Here is a 16,149-nt window from a genome sequence, read left to right on the forward strand (position 1 = left end):
GACGAAAGGAGAATGCGCGCTGGAAGACGGGCGAAATTCGGATTTCGCTTTTCGGAAACGCGATTTTTTTAATTTGGCACCACTGAAAAAGTTGTCAAAAAACAGTGGCGGAGAAGTGCATGGCTGGATTCTGGTGTGATGTCGCCAGTACCGTTACGCCAATGGTGTTAATTGCAAATTAAAAATTTTACAATGATACCAACTGGACCAGCTAAATTAAATTAAATTGAATTAAATAAATTAAAATGAAATAAATGAAATCAAATAAAATGTCAAAATAAGTTTTCAATTTTAAAATTGGTTGGTAGCATTGCTTTGTTATTTATTGTTGCTCAGGTTCTCTTCTTACGTTATCAATCTTTGGAAATCTCTTATTAGTTTTCTTTCTAGGGACTTTGGTTTCTCTACTTATAAAGGTTGCAATATTTGAAATATTTAGATCTGTCACGTTCATAAATATCATGTAAGATTGTCAAAACAGGATTACCAACTGATTTCGGAATCCAAAGCCCTTTTCCAGCAGTTGAAGTAAAGCACTGTTGAAATGTCGAACATAAAGCAGTGCTACCAACTGTAGTATCTTTGGGTGAGACAGTAATACCAACAGTTCATTTTATAAATATATTTGGCACCTCTACACGGTAGACTAGAGTGTCTCTAAAAATCAATACTGTGCATTCCAAAATACATATAAGAAACTGAGAAAAATAATCTAACATTAAGATACATAAACAGATCTATAAAATGATAAAACGAATCTACATGACACCGGTTTTTGAGTATACGTATGTGTTCGTTCAGTGGCTCCTTATAGTCAAAAACCTTGGAACAAAACTAGATAATCTTAAGAATAAACAGACAAAACTATGAAGTCTAGCACTCCGCTCATAACCATTCGATTATGCGTAGATATGGTTACATACTTGGTCCTTGTCTAGTAATCTACCATAAGTATAATAAAAAATGATAAAAAAAACTGTACTAATTCAAAATGGAAGCATATGACTTAAGTCTAAGAAAGTTAGCACTAAAATACATCAGTCAGTAACATAATGGAAAGTCATGTGTGCACCTCCAATGGATATTTTTCGACAAAAAACCAAAATCACAAAAATATGGCCCATATAATTTCAAATCAACATTTTTAAATTCCTATTCGATCTTCGTAAACCTTTTAAAATCTATAGCTCTAAAACTATCACAATGAATGATGCAAGTTACCAGAAAAATCGATCTCAAATTTCGGGAGCGGAAACGTCAAACTTTCGTTAAACTGGAACCTGTTCGTTAGTAGCTGAAAGAGCCATTTTCGAGAGGGTTGATAAGCTACGCCGAGGAAAACTGCTCCCGCTACCGCTTTCGGAAAAGATCTTGCGAAAACTGAAACGAAATTAGTTTGGTACCACTGGTGTATATACACAACGAGACTTACAATTTCCGTATCCCGGATTCTGAGCACTTTTTCCAGGGGGCGTCGTCGGGTTCGTATGGTAGTGGTCCTTGGACGGGGGCGTCCTCCTCCACAGGGCTGAAAATTAAAAATTCTGTATTGTATTGTTGGCTGCCTATCTACGAATACTTACGTTTCGGACTTGTTTTTTGGTCTGTATGTTTCTAGTTCGTCCTCCAGATCGCTGACGCGGGCTTTAAGCTCGTTTCGCTCATGAAGAATGTCTTTGAGTTCCTGAGTTGTGAAACGAGGTCTGTTGGGGTCGTCCAGATCGAAGACGGCCTTGTTGCTCGGTAAAGGAAGGTCGCACTGGAAAAGATCACCTGTAGACTACTGGAAATCGAGGAAATGTCAAGTTGGTAGCACTGACTGATGTTTTAGTGTCGACTTGTGACGACTGACAGTTCTGTTAAGACAACAGTGCTACCAACTTAAAGTAAAGGAGCTATGATCCAGTTGGTACAGGTTGCCGATGTTGGAATCTTGATGTATTAACATTGTGCGTATAAACCGAGTAAACTTATGTATTTTTAAGATGATAAAGTTGGTATTATTGTCCCTCCAGCATCAACCATCTGCCTTCAGCTGAGCTTTCGTAGTTGTAATCGATGTAGTTATAATGTTTTCTAAACACAATCTTAGCTGAATGCTGCGCTTTTGTTCTTGTAATCGATGTAGTTAGGTTACGTTTTTAGATGTAAGCTCAGCCGAAGGTTGCGCTTGTCGTTGTAATCGATGTATTTACGTTGTCTTTCAAACACAAGCTCAGCCGAAGGCTGCGCTTTTGTCGTTATAATCAATGCAGTTATGTTGTTTTAAAACAGAAGCTCAACCAAAGGCTGCGTTTTGTTCTTGTAATCGATGTAGTTATGTTGTCTCTCAAACACACGTTCAGTTAAAGGCTACGTTTGTAATTGTAATCGACGTAGTTATGTTGTCTTTCAAACGAAGCCTGCGCTTTTGTCGTTGTAATCGATGTAGTTATGCTGTTTTTAAACAGAAGCTCAACCGAAGGCTGCGTTTTGTTCTTGTAATCGATGTAGTTATGTTGTCTCTTAAACACAAGTTCAGTTAAAGGCTACTTTTGTAATTGTAATCGACATAGTTATGTTGTCTTTCCAACACAAACCCAGCCTTGCGCCTTGTTCGATGGTACGTTTGTACAGTTTCCGCAGCCAAATAGTGATTTTATGACTTAATTGGGGTACTCACTGCACAAAAGGTCTAAACCACCGCATTAGCTTATTCTTAAATCTTGTTATTTATGACCGCCCTCGGTAAAATTGACCACCGGTTCATCGGCGTTTCAGGGTTGTTTAAAGATTTGGGGAAACGTGTAGTCTTGCTACCGAAACGCGCGTCAACAATGGATGTTTGGGAAAATAAGACATTTTCAGCGTGCATTTTAAATTTTCAAACAATGTGGATATTCTGCTTGGTTGCTTTTTAGAAAGCGATGGACCATTTTAGACAGGATAAAAATACCAAGTTCTATTAAAGACAACCTGGTAAAAAATCAAAGTTTTCCAGAAATCTTCATAATGATGACAATGATGACGAAGAAACTGAAGAGACAAGGGAAGAAAATTTGCCTTCAAATAAACCATGATTTAAAATGTGTCCGTGTTTTCTTAACATTGTCCCTTCTCACTACCACCTTCAAGTAGTGACGACCCGGTGGTCAATTTTGCCGAGGCCGGTCATAAATAACAAGATTTAAGAATAAGCTAATGCGGTGGTTTAGACCTTTTGTGTAGTGAGTACCCCAATTAAGTCATAAAATCACTATTTGGCTGCGGAAACTATAATTGTAATCGATGTAGTTACGTTGTCTTTCAATCGAAGCCTGCGCTTTTGTCGTTGTAATCGATGTAGTTATGCTGTTTTTAAACAGAAGCTCAACCGAAGGCTGCGTTTTGTTCTTGTAATCGATGTAGTTATGTTGTCTTTCAAACACATGTTCAGTTAAAGGCTACATTTGTAATTGTAATCGACATAGTTATGTTGTCTTTCCAACACAAACGCAGCCTTGCGCCTTGTTTGATGGTACGTTTGTAATTGTAATCGATGTAGTTATGTTGTCTTTCAACCGAAGGCTGCGCTTTTGTCGTTATAATCAATGTAGTTATGTTGTTTTAAAAGAAAAGCTCAGCCGAAGGCTGCGCTTATAATTGTAATCGATGTAGTTATGTTGTCTTTTAAACTAAAGCTCAGACGAAGGCTGTGCTTTTGTCGTTGTAATAAGTGAAGTTAAGTTGATACTTGAAGAGAAGCTCTGTCGAAGGCTGCGCTTTGTTGTTGTAATCGATGTAGTTAGGCTATGGTATTTCAAATGCAAGCTCAGCAGAGAACTCCGCTTGTTCTAATCGATGTAGTTACGTTGCCTTTCAAACACAAGCTCAGCCGAAGGCTGCGCTTTTGTTGTTGTAATCGATGTAGTTAGACTGCGCTTTCGTCCTTGTAATCAATGTAGTTACCTGTAGTTACACGATGAAAATTTTAGAATTTGTGACCTTGTTGCAACCTGAACCAACTCTACTTAAAACAATAAAAAAAACCAAAAAACTCACTCTACATTTACTCCTGCTAACCTTAACAAGGTCTTCATTCTCCTTCTGCGCTAATCCCAATCTCTGCCTCAACCCCATGATATCCCTTTGCTGATCCTGCAGCTGTACAAGAAAATCGGCCCTCTCGTCACACAACGTCCTCACTTGACCCTGGAAAAGCTTGTGCTTCCGCCGCAGCTCCCGACTAGTTGAATTAAGACGTTCAACTTGAGATTTCAAAGTTTCAATATCACTGCATTTTTCCTGGAGTAACTTATCCTTGATCCTGATTTCATCTCTTTGTTTCTCTACACTATCCTTGAGCTTTTGCAACATGTCGCCGTTGTTGACTTGTCCTGTAGGAGACAAGGGAACATGACTAGGACTGACGTCTTTTGCAAGTCTCCTGTTTTCTTCCTGGAGACGTGTGACAACAGATACTAGTTCTTTGGTTTCCGAGCGCCATTGTTCTTCGATTGCTTCTAATTCCTGAAAATCGAAACTAGAGAAACGGGAATTTAAGAAGTAGAGACGTACCCTCTCAAACTTTTGTCTATACTCAGCTTTTTCGAGCTTGTCGTTTTCCAATTGGGAGATTTTCGACCTGAGTTCGTGGAGCTGTGTGTTCTCTCGTTCGTTTCTCGTGGCCAAATTCTCCAGGAGCTCCAAAGCGTTGATTACTTTCGGCATTAGGGATGTCATGGCATCAGCTCCATACTGATCAATGATTTTTTCACATTCTTTTCCGATGTCTGAGGCGATGTCATACACGTCGACGACGGTTATGTCGCCACCGAGATCACTGTCTTCCTCCATTTCTTTCGAAAAAACTGAGTATTTAAGTTGAGGCATTAAAATACCGTTTTATCACGCAGCACAAGCTATTGACATTTCTGGTGACAAATTGTTGTTGACATTGGTGACATTTGGGGCTGCGCAGCTGTCACTGTTGGGGACTTTGCGAGGAGTGCCAACCTGAGAACGGTTCCCCTAACTTGTTTTGAAATGAAATAAAATTTCGAAAAATTCACAAAAGAACCATCAAAATTTAGACTTTGATTTAGGTTTTTATGTTGAGATAATTAATCTACCAAAATTGGAAAAAAACAAATTATTTAATGAAGCGTCAACTTTTTATACAGTGCGATAAATTGATTGAAAGGAATTGTGATTCGTTAAATTTCGCCTTTGAGGAAAAGTCATGTCGGAACTAGCACCACCGCAGCAGACTTGACGTATGAAAACTACAGAAATTGACAGTTTTCGAGCAAGAAATCGACATACGTTCAAAATGAAGGGATCACACTATAGTTTAATCCAATTATAATTTTTAGATGAATCCAATCGATACCGATGTGATTGACGATTACTAATTGAACTGTCAATTACAACACTCTGATTAAAAGATAAAAACAAACTCATTTAATTTCAGTTTAGTTAATATTTACCGTTCAGAATGGCACAACGCAAAATAAAAATATCCCAAAAGAACTTCCATGCGTTTTTCCCCACATTCAGAGCGTCGAAAATTTTCGGTTTATTCCCACTAAAGTACCATCAAAATGGTACAAACTACACCATGGAGTGGTCCTGGAAACACTACGCCTTCAATTCAATCATAGTTACAATCTTAGGTAGTACTTGTTATCCGTGGCTTATCCTAACAGTAAATTTTAGCCGGTAGTACCACTTGGGGTATAATCCAAGACATTAATTTGAACACCAAAGGTGTTCTCGACTCCGCCATTTTTCTTTTTAGCCTCATAGACGTAATTATTTCTGGCTTTATTTTCATAGTAGCAACACCTCTAAAGCACAAGCACTTTTGTGCAATTTTTGAAAACTTCGAACGTTTTGATGGGTTGGTAGAACCGGGAAATTTAACACTTGAACTCCGATCAAAGTCAATTTTCTTGTGGAGGATTCTGGTGGTGTTTCTTTCTATAGTTTTTACTTTGGATTTGGTGATATGGAACGCCACCCCATGGGAAGGTCTGAAGAACTACGCTGGATACTACATTTTGTATACTGTTGGATTAGTCCATGAGGTACAATTTTGGTTTGTTGTCACAGCGCTACACGCAAAAATTATGACTCTTCAGAAATCTTTAGGTAGAAATCTGGTCGAAAAAAGTTGGTTTTTCCTTCCTTTTGTTTGACATGATAAATTAGGTTTTTCAGAACTGTCTGTTAGAGCAATCATGAGAAGTTCCAGTATCACCAGTGACATTCTCGCGGAAATCAACAAATGTTTTGGCGGCTCGGTTTTTATGATCATTTTGACTTGTTACAACCACTTGGTGATCTGCCCTTACCGTCTTTTTACCCCCATGTTTAGCAACGATGATGAGACGGCCTTCCAAGTGTACATTTTCTGGATTTTGTTACATTTTTATCGACTTCTGATGGTTCTAGAAGTGTGCCAGAAGAGTAAAGATGGAGTAAGTTTGCTGACGATACTAAAAAGTACCAATTTCTGATTGCAGCACCAAAAATTAAAGAAAACTGTCTCGGATTTGGCTCTTTTGAGTTTAGAGCCAAACGTAAAAAAAGATGTAAAATTTTTTTATTGTTGTTGTTTTTTCTTAGTATTTTTTGTAGGTAGATACTTTGGTTTTTATAGTGAGTCGGAGAAAATTCGGGTTTTCGGCTTTTTCGTTGCCTAAAATCAATCGCCATCTTGTGATTTCTGTAAGTCCAATTTAGTAATGGCGTGAAATTTATTTCAAGAGTATTTTTAGATCTTTAATTCTTTTAGTACCTTTTGGATGTTGCTTCTCCAGCTTAACAATGAAATCAAGTGGTAATTAACAATTTTCTTATTTTCTTATTAAAAAACAAATTTTAACAAAATGTAGGCAATTTAAGTAGAACGGGAAATGTAAGTAAATAAAATCTAAGAAAAATCTAAATAGAGAATTAGAATCCAAGGAAAATTGAAAAAACAGAGACCAAAGAGAATTTAAGAAGAATTCAAGGAGAACTTAGGCAATCCAAATAAAAATCTAAAGAAACTCAAGAAGTTCTAAGGAAAAACCGAATATATGTGGATATAAAATGTATGGTAAAAATCCAAGAAAAATCTAGAAAATTTAACAAACCAAGAGTTTATCTGAAGAATCTGAGAAAAATAAGATAAAATTAAAACAAAAACACAGGAAAATCTAAAGTAAAACCATAAAATATCTAAAGTGTCTAATAAAAATAGAGAGGATCTAAAAACTTTTAGAATTTAGAGGGAATTTAAGGAAAATCTAACGAAAACTTTGGGATTCTAAGAAATATCTTAAAGAATTTTGAAAATGTAAGAAAAATCTAAAAAATATGTAGAGAATCAATAAAATAAAAACAAAAATTCTTTAAATAGAAGTTTAAGAAAAATCTAAACAAAATTTTAAATAGAAATTATAGACTATTTAGAAAATCCAATGACAGTCGAGAGAATTTGAGGTAAACCCGATGATAGCCTAAGAAAATCCAAGATAAATCTAAAATTTAAATGACAATGAGTAAGAGATTTTCTGAAGAAAGTGAGAAAAACATGAAAAAATTAAAATTGAAAGAAAACCTAAAAAGAGACCATAAAATATCTAAAATATCTAAATTAAGAATAGAAAGAATCTAAAAAATTTTTAAATTGACAAAAAGAAAAAAAAGATTTAAAAAAAAAAGATTTTAGGAAATATTGAAAAGAAATTAAAAATCTAAAGAATATGTGAAAAATCTACAATGTCTAACGAAAATTTAGAGAAAAAAAAAGAAAAAAAGTAGAAAGAAAGAAAGACGAAGACTCAAAGAGATTTAAAGAAACAGAAATTAGAGAATCTAAAATATCGAACAAAACCAAAAAAAAAATAAAAAAAAAATAGAAGTGAGAGATAGTCAGTCTGGAGAATGTGAGAAAAATATGAAGAAAAAAAAACTAAATACAGAATTAAAAAAAAAATTATGCAAATCAGACACTTTAGAGAATTTAGAGAATTTAGAGAAAAATCTAAAATATAAAAGTCTGATAAGATTCTAAGGAATATCTAAAAGAAGTTGCAGAATTTGTGGACAATCTATAATATTTAAAAAAATATAAAAACTCTAAACGGAATCTAAAAAAAATAAAAAAAAAGAATGAAAGAAACATCTAAAACGATCTAGAAAGTCTAAGAAAAATCTAGAAAATTTAAACAGAATTGCAAATTTTTTTTCTAGAGAATCTGAGAAATTATAAAGAGAATACACTAAACGGAGAATTTGGAAAAAAATTCAACGCAAATCAAACTAGAAACTAAGAATTTTTTTTAGAAAATTTAGAACATTCAAGAAGAGTTAGATCAAATCTTAAGGGAATTTACAGTAATGAGAAATAATCTAAACTTTATCTAAACAGAAACAGAGGTTCTAAAGAATATCCAAGAAGGATTTAAAACACAATTAATAAAAATGTTGTAAATCTAATGAGAATCTAAACAAATTTGAAAATATAATATATAATATTATAATAATCTAATATAATAATCTAAAAATTTTAAAGATATGTAATTTAGAAAATCTAAGAAAAATCTAAAGTAAATTTTAAAAATCCAAGACAAATTTAGAGAAACTAAAATCCAAAATAATGTACTTAAAAGAATACGTAAAGGAATAAAATTAAAAAAATATAGGCAAAAATAAAATGTAAAATTCCAAGAAAATCGAAGAATCTGAAAAATAACTATAAATCTATTAGCATTCAAGGCTCTAAAAAGATCAAACAAAATGTTTCAGAGAATCTAGAGAAACCAGATAGAATCTAAAGTGATGAAAACTCCACACAGAAATTAGAAGAACCAAGAATATAAAAATAATAAAGTCAAAAACCAAAGAAAAATTAAAAAAATTCAAACTAAACTAAAATTCTAAAAAGAATATTAAGATTTAATTTTGTTAGTATCAATCTTTCTTTCTTAAGGGTCTTATTAATTGTTTCGAGCGCCCTTAGTTCGTCTTGCTTTAAAATGAAAAAAATCGAAATGTAGATATATTTATGTAGCTCCTGTCTAAATTTTAGATTTACTTCAGACGCAAAGAAAAGAAAAAGTTGCCACGGCCGGCAACTAAACTTGATTTGATAAAGAAATGAAAATTTCAAACTTTGCCGCCAGCCTCTAGGCCAAGCCAACATTTTGAATCGGAAATTCCGACTGTATAATAAATAATCACTCAACGTTTGTAAACAGGTTTTTAAGAATCAGTGTAATCATCTGAACTCAGTAGTGGATATTTTCGTGTCCAGACTCTTTGAGTGAAGTGCGTGTGAACATTAGAACTAAAAACTTAAACTACAATTTTCTGAAATTATCAAGAAAAAACCTTTCAGGTAAGCCTAATTATAATAATTAAAGGTCAAATCAAACGGAACTAGTCTGCAGAGCATTGTTGGGGATCATTACAATTGCTAATTAGTTGTTAATTTAATTGCGAGCATTTCGCAGTAATGAAATGACGGAATTAGTTTATCCCATAGTGCCCAAATTTCTCTGAACCAATTCGTAGAAGCATTTCTCAAGAATCTTAATTATTCCACTGATAAGATCCTGTAAGGTCAAGACTTTTCCATTGACGTTTCTTCGAAAGATTAACAGTACAAAGCAACACGTCTGTAAATAAATTAATAAGTATAATTAGTCGAACCGGAAACGGGAACCAAGTTTGCGTGTGCTCAGAGTTTGTGGTTTTTACATGATTTTTTACCGTTTTTTTTCCTTCGAAACTTGTTTTGATGCTACGAAAATAAACAATTTCGCAGAGATTTTACATCCTTAATTCCAGGAACGTGTGCTCATATGTTGTTTTGATTGAAGAAATTCGAAAAATCTTCCAAGGACTTCAGTTTTTCAGTAAAACCGCACGATGCTGACACTGCTTCTTTGTATGGTTCTCGTCCAAGTTGCTCAAAGTCAGAACCCATCGCCATGTCCGGAAATCTTCTCTTACGAGCCGAAGGCGCAGGAAGAGGATCGATGGTACGGAGTCATATCTCTTCAGACACGTGAAGATCTCGATGGTATCTGGCTGAAGATTATCTTGGATCGCCCGGCCGAGCTCTTAGGGGTAATCAAAAGAAGTTACAAGACTCAGTAACAAAGTTTCTTCTTAGAATTGGTTCGGTGAAGCAGTCTCCAGTGATAATCAAGAATATACCATTAAGAATCCAAGATATAGGCTTGAAGCAGGTCCTCCGGTGTCTGTGAGGTTCTTCGTCAAGTACAACTTGGCGTCTACTATTCCTAGTGTTAAGTCTATTAGACTTAATGGTAAAACTATTTGTACTACGACCAGAGAAGAGGTTATCACCACGACTCCGACTCTTCATATCAGTCAAATCCAACCTACAAGTGGAGGAAGTAGCAGCAGACCTTCAAGAAGGCCAGAGAGTAGTCAAGGGACGTCTTTGAATAACAAGGAACCGAATTCGAACCAACGACCTGGGAGCTTTGGTGGGAGTAGCAGCAACCACAGAGAAACGACAGAGAGGAGGCCCACTAACAATAATTATGACAGTCACGAGTGAGTATTTGATGCTTAATTTCAGTGACTAGTACGAAAATTATCGCTTTACGGCTCAAGTTCAATAGTCACTTTTACGGACTCTCTAGTATCACTTTTACTTTTTGGACGCTTGTCTTCAGTTTATAGACTCTATAAATAATGTCACTTTAACAGCCGCCAGACATAAATAATTCAAGTTTTTATTCCAAATTAATTATTGTGGCCGGTTTTTCAAAATACACTTTATGGACGCTTCTACAAACAGAATAAAAGATAAAGTAAACGACGAAAGAGTTTCTACAGAGGGCAAGAAAACTGACTGACAAGTCATTTTACTGACTCCACTGTCAATTTTACGGCCGCACTCGTTGCAATAAAAATAATGTCCTAAGTCGTATGGTAAATAAGAGTTTTCCCGTACATTATTGTTAAAAGATATCTATTTTACGGACGCAACAGTTTATTTTACGGACTCTAATTTCATTTTTACGGCCTACTTCGTTGTTGTAAACAAAAAGTAAGATTACATTATTCGCGTCCTAAGGCGTAGAACAAATAAGAAATTTTTGTTCATTTTGGTTAGAAGTTATCTACATACTTTACGGACGCTTCAGTTTATTTTAGGCACTCTACTGTCATTTATACGACTATATTATTCACTTTTCGAATCCTTGTGTTCAGTTTTTGGACTCTAATGTCACTTTAACGGCCTCGTTTGGTTTCGCAAAAGAAATATGTACTTAATCTACATTTTAAAATAAACATCTATTTTTCGGATGCTTTTACGGACTCCAGTCTAACTTTACGGACGTGTCTGTTGTCATAAACAGAAAAAGCAATGAAACAAACCACTAATTGGTTTCTAAGTGTGCAGGAAAACTGACTTTACAATTTTACGGACTCTACTGTCAATTTTACAGCCACTTTCGGTTCTACATACAACCAAAAACAATCAAAGTTCTTTTGTCTTTTGTGTTTTGTTAAAAGATTGCCGTACACTTTTGTTAGAAGTTACTAATTTTTTGGATCCAACAGATCATTTTACGGACGCTACATTTTATTTTATGAACTATAACTATACTGTCAATTTTCATTTTCATTTGTTATTAAAACCTAAAATAATCAAAATTGACTTTGTTTAGGACAATCGTACACCAAATAAGAGAATTATTATTTTGCGCTACAGTTCATATTACGGACTGATGTCACTTTTACGACCGCATATATTGTTGCAAATAAAAATGATCAAAATTTACATTGCTGACTCCAAATAAGATACGTATGTTGTTTATTTTTTTCAGAACTTACATTTTATGGACGCTACAGTTTATTTTACGGATTCTACTGTCAATTTTTAGGACCTTATTCATTGTTGCAAGCAAAAAAAATAACATTGCATTCTAAATCGTACCACGAATAAGAGATTTGCGTACACTTTTATCAGAAGTTACTTTACGGACGCTACACGTCATTTACGGACTCTACTGTTACGTTTACAGCCGCATTCGATTTGAAAACCAAAAGCAATCAAAATTTACTTTATTTATGTCATAAATCGTATACAAAATAAAAGATTTTCGCACACTTTTCTCAGAAAGTAGATTATGTACGATACAACTCCTTTTACGGACTACACTACTGTCATTTTTACTGCCGCATTCGGTATTGCAATACCAAATAATCTAAGTTTACATTGTTTGTTTCCTAAATCGTACAATAAATAAAGATTTCCGCACTCCTTTCTCAGAAGTTACTTTATTATTTGTGCTAAATCATACACCTAAAAAGACATATCCGTACCCAACAAAAGTTAGGTATTTTACGGATTCTGAAGTTTATTTTACGGACTCTATTTTCATTTTTGTTGCAACCCAAAATGATCAAAGTTTACCTTGTTTGTTTCCTAAATTGTACAATAAATAAAAGATTTTTGCACTTTTTTCTTAGAACTTATTTTACGGACGCTACAGATTGTTTTATGGACTCTTTTGTCAATTTTACTTTTGGTAAAATTTGGTCTTACAAACAAAACAAAAAAAAAATGTCCGTACTCTTTTCTCAAAAGTTACTTTACAGACGCTACAGTTATTTGCACTAACTCTATTGTCAATTTTATTGTCGTCTTGGTTTTTACAACCAAAAACAATAATTATTTATGCGATAAATCGTATCTAAAATAAGAGATTTCTATATACATTTTCGGAAGTTAGGTACTTTTCGGACAGTTTATTTTACGTACTCCACTGCCACTTTTACGACCACTTATCTTGTTGTTACGAAAATGATCCCATTTCTACATTTGATGTGTCCAAAATTGAGATGTTTTCGTGCACGTTTGACAAATGGTTTACGGACCATAAAGTCACTTTTACGGACGTATTGTACAAAACATCAGTTAAATAATTAACAAGTGATAGGTGATAAAAGTTTCCCATTGATAAATTGACAATAATTATTATTATTTTGCATTTTTTGCGCAAAAATAATAGCAAAACGTGAAAAAATTCCATCACTGTCGAGACTGAGGTTATGAAACTAATCACAGTGAAGATTATAGTTAATTACATAATTTATCGAATTAGTACAAGTTTTTATGTCGGGATAAAGTTGTTATTGCACAATTTCTTATGTAAATAAGTCTATTATAATTTAAATTTCAAATTTCCCGCTCCAAGTTATTAGAGGGAAATTTGAAAATACAAGTCAGGGATCTAAATTTGATTTTCTTTCAGGAGTAGCAGCCACGAGTCCTCGAACAACAGGTAAGTATTCCCACCACCTCACCCCCATTTTCATTTTAAGCACTTGTAGACGCCCGGGCAGCACTACCACCCAATCCAGTCATACCAACCATAACAGGTACTTAATCATTTTTCGTTCAACCAGACTTAACCATCAAGTTCCAGACGTCCAGAAAGCTCAAACTCAAATTCCAGACATCCAGAAAGCTCCCACTCAGGTACGAATTACAACGGTTTATCAGCAGAAGAAGAATCTTCAAACAACGACTCTGACTTCTTCCCAGGTGATTTTGCCATAAACAGACCAACGTCAAAACCACCATCAAGACCATCTTCAGTGAGCAAACGAAACGTCGCGTGTGGCACTGTGGCAATGAGAGCGAGTCCGTTGATTTCGTACGGTCAAAACACCACGAGAGGTTTGTGTAACAAGCGCGGAAAGAAGTGTTTTACAGACGAGAGTGGTGTTTTAGGTCAGTGGCCGTGGCACGCGGCGTTGTACCATACACAGGGGGCTCAACTTATGTATACTTGTGGAGCCACGTTGATCTCAGAGAATCATATTTTGACAGCGGCGCACTGTGTGGCTAAGCCTCAAACGAACCGACCGATTGATATCGGAAGACTTACTGTATATTTAGGTATATTTATCTGTCAAAAAAACGATTGGTACTATTGTTGTTGTAGGGAAATACAGTTTGAAAAAATTCGGCTCCGGCACCCAAGACAGAGAAGTATCTGAAATTTTCATACACCCCCACTACAATTATAGCGTTTATTTTAATGACATTGCAGTTTTAAAGTTGAAAGAGAGTGTTGACATCACGAACTACGTGCGGCCCTGTTGTCTTTGGCAAGACGATGTTGACATCGATCCAGTTCTCGACAAATTAGGTACTTAGAACTGTCAATCAGTGGTACCAACCTAATCAAAATTTCAAGGTACTGTCGTTGGTTGGGGCTTCGACGAACGCCGCCAGATCTCCGACACGCTCATGCAAGCTCAGATGCCAGTGGTCTCCACCGTCAACTGTATTTACTCCAATAGGGAATTTTTCTCCCAGTTCACCTTCGAAAAGACGTACTGCGCCGGATTTAGAAACGGTACTAGTATTAGGGACTTTCTATTTAAACAAAATAACAGGAGATTCAGGAACGACGGTCTGCAATGGTGATTCTGGCGGTGGAATGGTATTTCCAAAATCTGGAACGTCTGGGCAAAATACAGTGTGGCAAGTCAGAGGCATTGTTTCGGTTGGCGTCGCTCTTCAAGGTCAAGGTGTATGTGATCCGAGGCATTATATAGTTTTTACTGACGTCGCGAAGCATTTAGATTGGATCAAGCAGGTTATGAGAGAATGAATTGTTTTTTTGTGAATTTTAATACTCAGATTGTGATATTGTAACTAAATACACTTTTTCCTACAGTATGGGTGTAGTTTTATTTTTATGGGGGGTAAAAACTGCCTTTTTCTCCTTGATCCAGAGACAATTGTGTTTTGGGGAAAGATTAAAGAACCTACGAAGCTATACAAGATGGCGGATGCAAATTGGCGACTAGTAAACAATTGGGTTGTCATATATTTAGACAATTGTGTATCTTTTTTTTTCAGAGGTTATTTTACGGACGAAACAGTTCATTTTCCGGACTCTACTGTCACTTTTACCGTCGCATTTGGTGTTACAAATAAAAACAATCAAAAGTTTCCTTGTATGTGTCCTAAATACTAAATCGCCGCACTTTTTTCAAAAATTAGGTGTTTTACGGACGCTACAGTTGATTTTACAGACTACTGTCGCTTTTACTGCCGCATTAGTCTAACAATGAAAAACAATCAAAGTTTTTATTATTTGTGATAAATCGTACACTAAAAAAAAGATTTCAGTACTGTTTTCTCAGAAGTTACTTTACGGACGCTACAGTTTTTTTACTGACTCTTTGTCAATTTTACTGCCTCATTCGGTGTTACAACCAAAAGCAATCAAAGTTCTCATTGTTTGTTCTAAATCGTACACCAAACAAGACATTTCCGGACAATTTTTCCAAAAATTAGGTATCTTACGGACGCTACAGTTTATTTTAAGGACAATACCGTCACTTTTACGTCCGTATTCGTTGTTGCAATTGAAAATAATCAAAGTTTACGTTGTTTGCTTCCTAAATTGTACAATAAATACAAGATTTTAACACTTTTTTCTTTGAAGTTATTTTCCGGATGCTACAGATTATTTTACGGGCTCTTTTGTTAATTTTACTGCTTTATTCGGTCTTACAAATAAAACAATTAAATTTTTTATTAAATGTGTCCAAAATCGAACGTAATATAAAAATCTCTATGGTTTTTTCTCACAAGTTATATTTTACGGACACTAAAGGTCATTTTGCGGACTATACTGCCACTTTTAGTGCCGTATTCGGTGTTACAATAAATATTAATCAAAGTTTTTATGGTTTGTTCTAAATCGTACACAAAATAAGACATTTCCGTTCACTTTTCCCAGAAATTAGGAATTTTACAGACTCTACAGTTTATTTTACGAACTGTGTTGTCACTTTTACTGCCGCTTTTGTTGTTGTAACCAAAAATAATGAACGTTTACGTTGTTTGTTTCCTAAATATTACAATAATTAATAAAAGACTTTTGTATTCTTTTCTCAAAAGTTTACGGACGCTACAGTTTTTTTACTGACTCTATTGTCAATTTTACTGCATCATTCGCTGTTACAACCAAAAGCAGTCAAAGTTCTCATTGTTTGTTCTAAATCGTACACCAATAAGACATTTCCGCACAATTTTTCCAAAAATTTGGTATTTTACGGACGCTACAGTTTATTTTAAGGACTATACCGTCACTTTTACGTCCGTATTCGTTGTTGCAATTGAAA

At 34.9% G+C, this 16,149-nt stretch overlaps 3 protein-coding genes across 10 annotated transcripts; 2 read left to right on the forward strand and 1 right to left on the reverse strand.

The window, feature by feature from the left end:
• Window positions 1-607: 607 nt before the first annotated feature.
• Window positions 608-4,952, reverse strand: Rilpl (Rab interacting lysosomal protein like). 2 transcript variants are annotated; one of them, XM_088032757.1, is made up of 5 exons: window positions 4,537-4,952; window positions 4,021-4,488; window positions 1,584-1,759; window positions 1,433-1,528; window positions 608-1,380 (listed from the first exon to the last, which is right to left on the reverse strand). In XM_088032757.1, the coding sequence occupies exons 1-5, from the start codon at window positions 4,849-4,851 to the stop codon at window positions 1,269-1,271; spliced, it is 1,167 nt and encodes a 388-aa protein (XP_087888883.1). In that variant the 5' UTR covers window positions 4,852-4,952; the 3' UTR covers window positions 608-1,268. The 2 variants fall into 2 exon arrangements, with proteins under 2 accessions (XP_087888883.1, XP_087888884.1); XM_088032758.1 differs by having other exon boundaries at window positions 4,042-4,488; window positions 4,537-4,951.
• A 503-nt stretch (window positions 4,953-5,455) lies between these two features.
• LOC148177247 (uncharacterized) lies at window positions 5,456-6,158 on the forward strand. The gene is made up of 2 exons (XM_088033285.1): window positions 5,456-5,633; window positions 5,677-6,158. The coding sequence occupies exons 1-2, from the start codon at window positions 5,456-5,458 to the stop codon at window positions 6,156-6,158; spliced, it is 660 nt and encodes a 219-aa protein (XP_087889411.1).
• Window positions 6,159-9,150: 2,992 nt separating this feature from the next.
• LOC148177248 (uncharacterized) lies at window positions 9,151-14,692 on the forward strand. 7 transcript variants are annotated; one of them, XM_088033043.1, is made up of 11 exons: window positions 9,151-9,349; window positions 9,802-10,083; window positions 10,130-10,539; window positions 13,254-13,283; window positions 13,333-13,380; window positions 13,458-13,480; window positions 13,547-13,681; window positions 13,736-13,903; window positions 13,950-14,156; window positions 14,205-14,366; window positions 14,407-14,692. In XM_088033043.1, exons 2-11 carry the CDS (start codon window positions 9,883-9,885, stop codon window positions 14,622-14,624), a joined length of 1,602 nt encoding a protein of 533 aa, XP_087889169.1. In that variant the 5' UTR covers window positions 9,151-9,349; window positions 9,802-9,882; the 3' UTR covers window positions 14,625-14,692. The 7 variants fall into 7 exon arrangements, with proteins under 7 accessions (XP_087889169.1, XP_087889167.1, XP_087889168.1 ...); XM_088033042.1 differs by having other exon boundaries at window positions 9,152-9,349; window positions 13,428-13,480; XM_088033041.1 differs by having other exon boundaries at window positions 13,458-13,681.
• Window positions 14,693-16,149: the final 1,457 nt, after the last annotated feature.

Source organism: Gnatocerus cornutus, chromosome 3 (genome assembly GCF_029298725.1).
Source record: "Gnatocerus cornutus isolate USDA-ARS CGAHR chromosome 3, icGnaCorn1.1, whole genome shotgun sequence".
Taxonomy (NCBI): Eukaryota; Metazoa; Arthropoda; class Insecta; order Coleoptera; family Tenebrionidae; genus Gnatocerus; species Gnatocerus cornutus.

Excerpts from the sequence above, each read along its gene's own strand:
- LOC148177248 (XM_088033038.1), top strand. The coding sequence starts at position 9,883 with ATGCTGACACTGCTTCTTTGTATGGTTCTCGTCCAAGTTGCTCAAAGT. Across the intron at positions 10,540-13,253 it reads AATAATTATGACAGTCACGA|GAGTAGCAGCCACGAGTCCT; the intron begins GTGAGTATTTGA and ends ATTTTCTTTCAG. Across the intron at positions 14,367-14,406 it reads CTGCGCCGGATTTAGAAACG|GAGATTCAGGAACGACGGTC; the intron begins GTACTAGTATTA and ends ACAAAATAACAG.
- LOC148177247 (XM_088033285.1), top strand. The coding sequence starts at position 5,456 with ATGGCACAACGCAAAATAAAAATATCCCAAAAGAACTTCCATGCGTTT. Across the intron at positions 5,634-5,676 it reads AATCATAGTTACAATCTTAG|CCGGTAGTACCACTTGGGGT; the intron begins GTAGTACTTGTT and ends AGTAAATTTTAG.
- Rilpl (XM_088032757.1), bottom strand. The coding sequence starts at position 4,851 with ATGCCTCAACTTAAATACTCAGTTTTTTCGAAAGAAATGGAGGAAGAC. Across the intron at positions 4,489-4,536 it reads ATAGACAAAAGTTTGAGAGG|GAATTAGAAGCAATCGAAGA; the intron begins GTACGTCTCTAC and ends TTCGATTTTCAG. Across the intron at positions 1,760-4,020 it reads TTAGCAGGAGTAAATGTAGA|TGCGACCTTCCTTTACCGAG; the intron begins GTGAGTTTTTTG and ends GATCTTTTCCAG.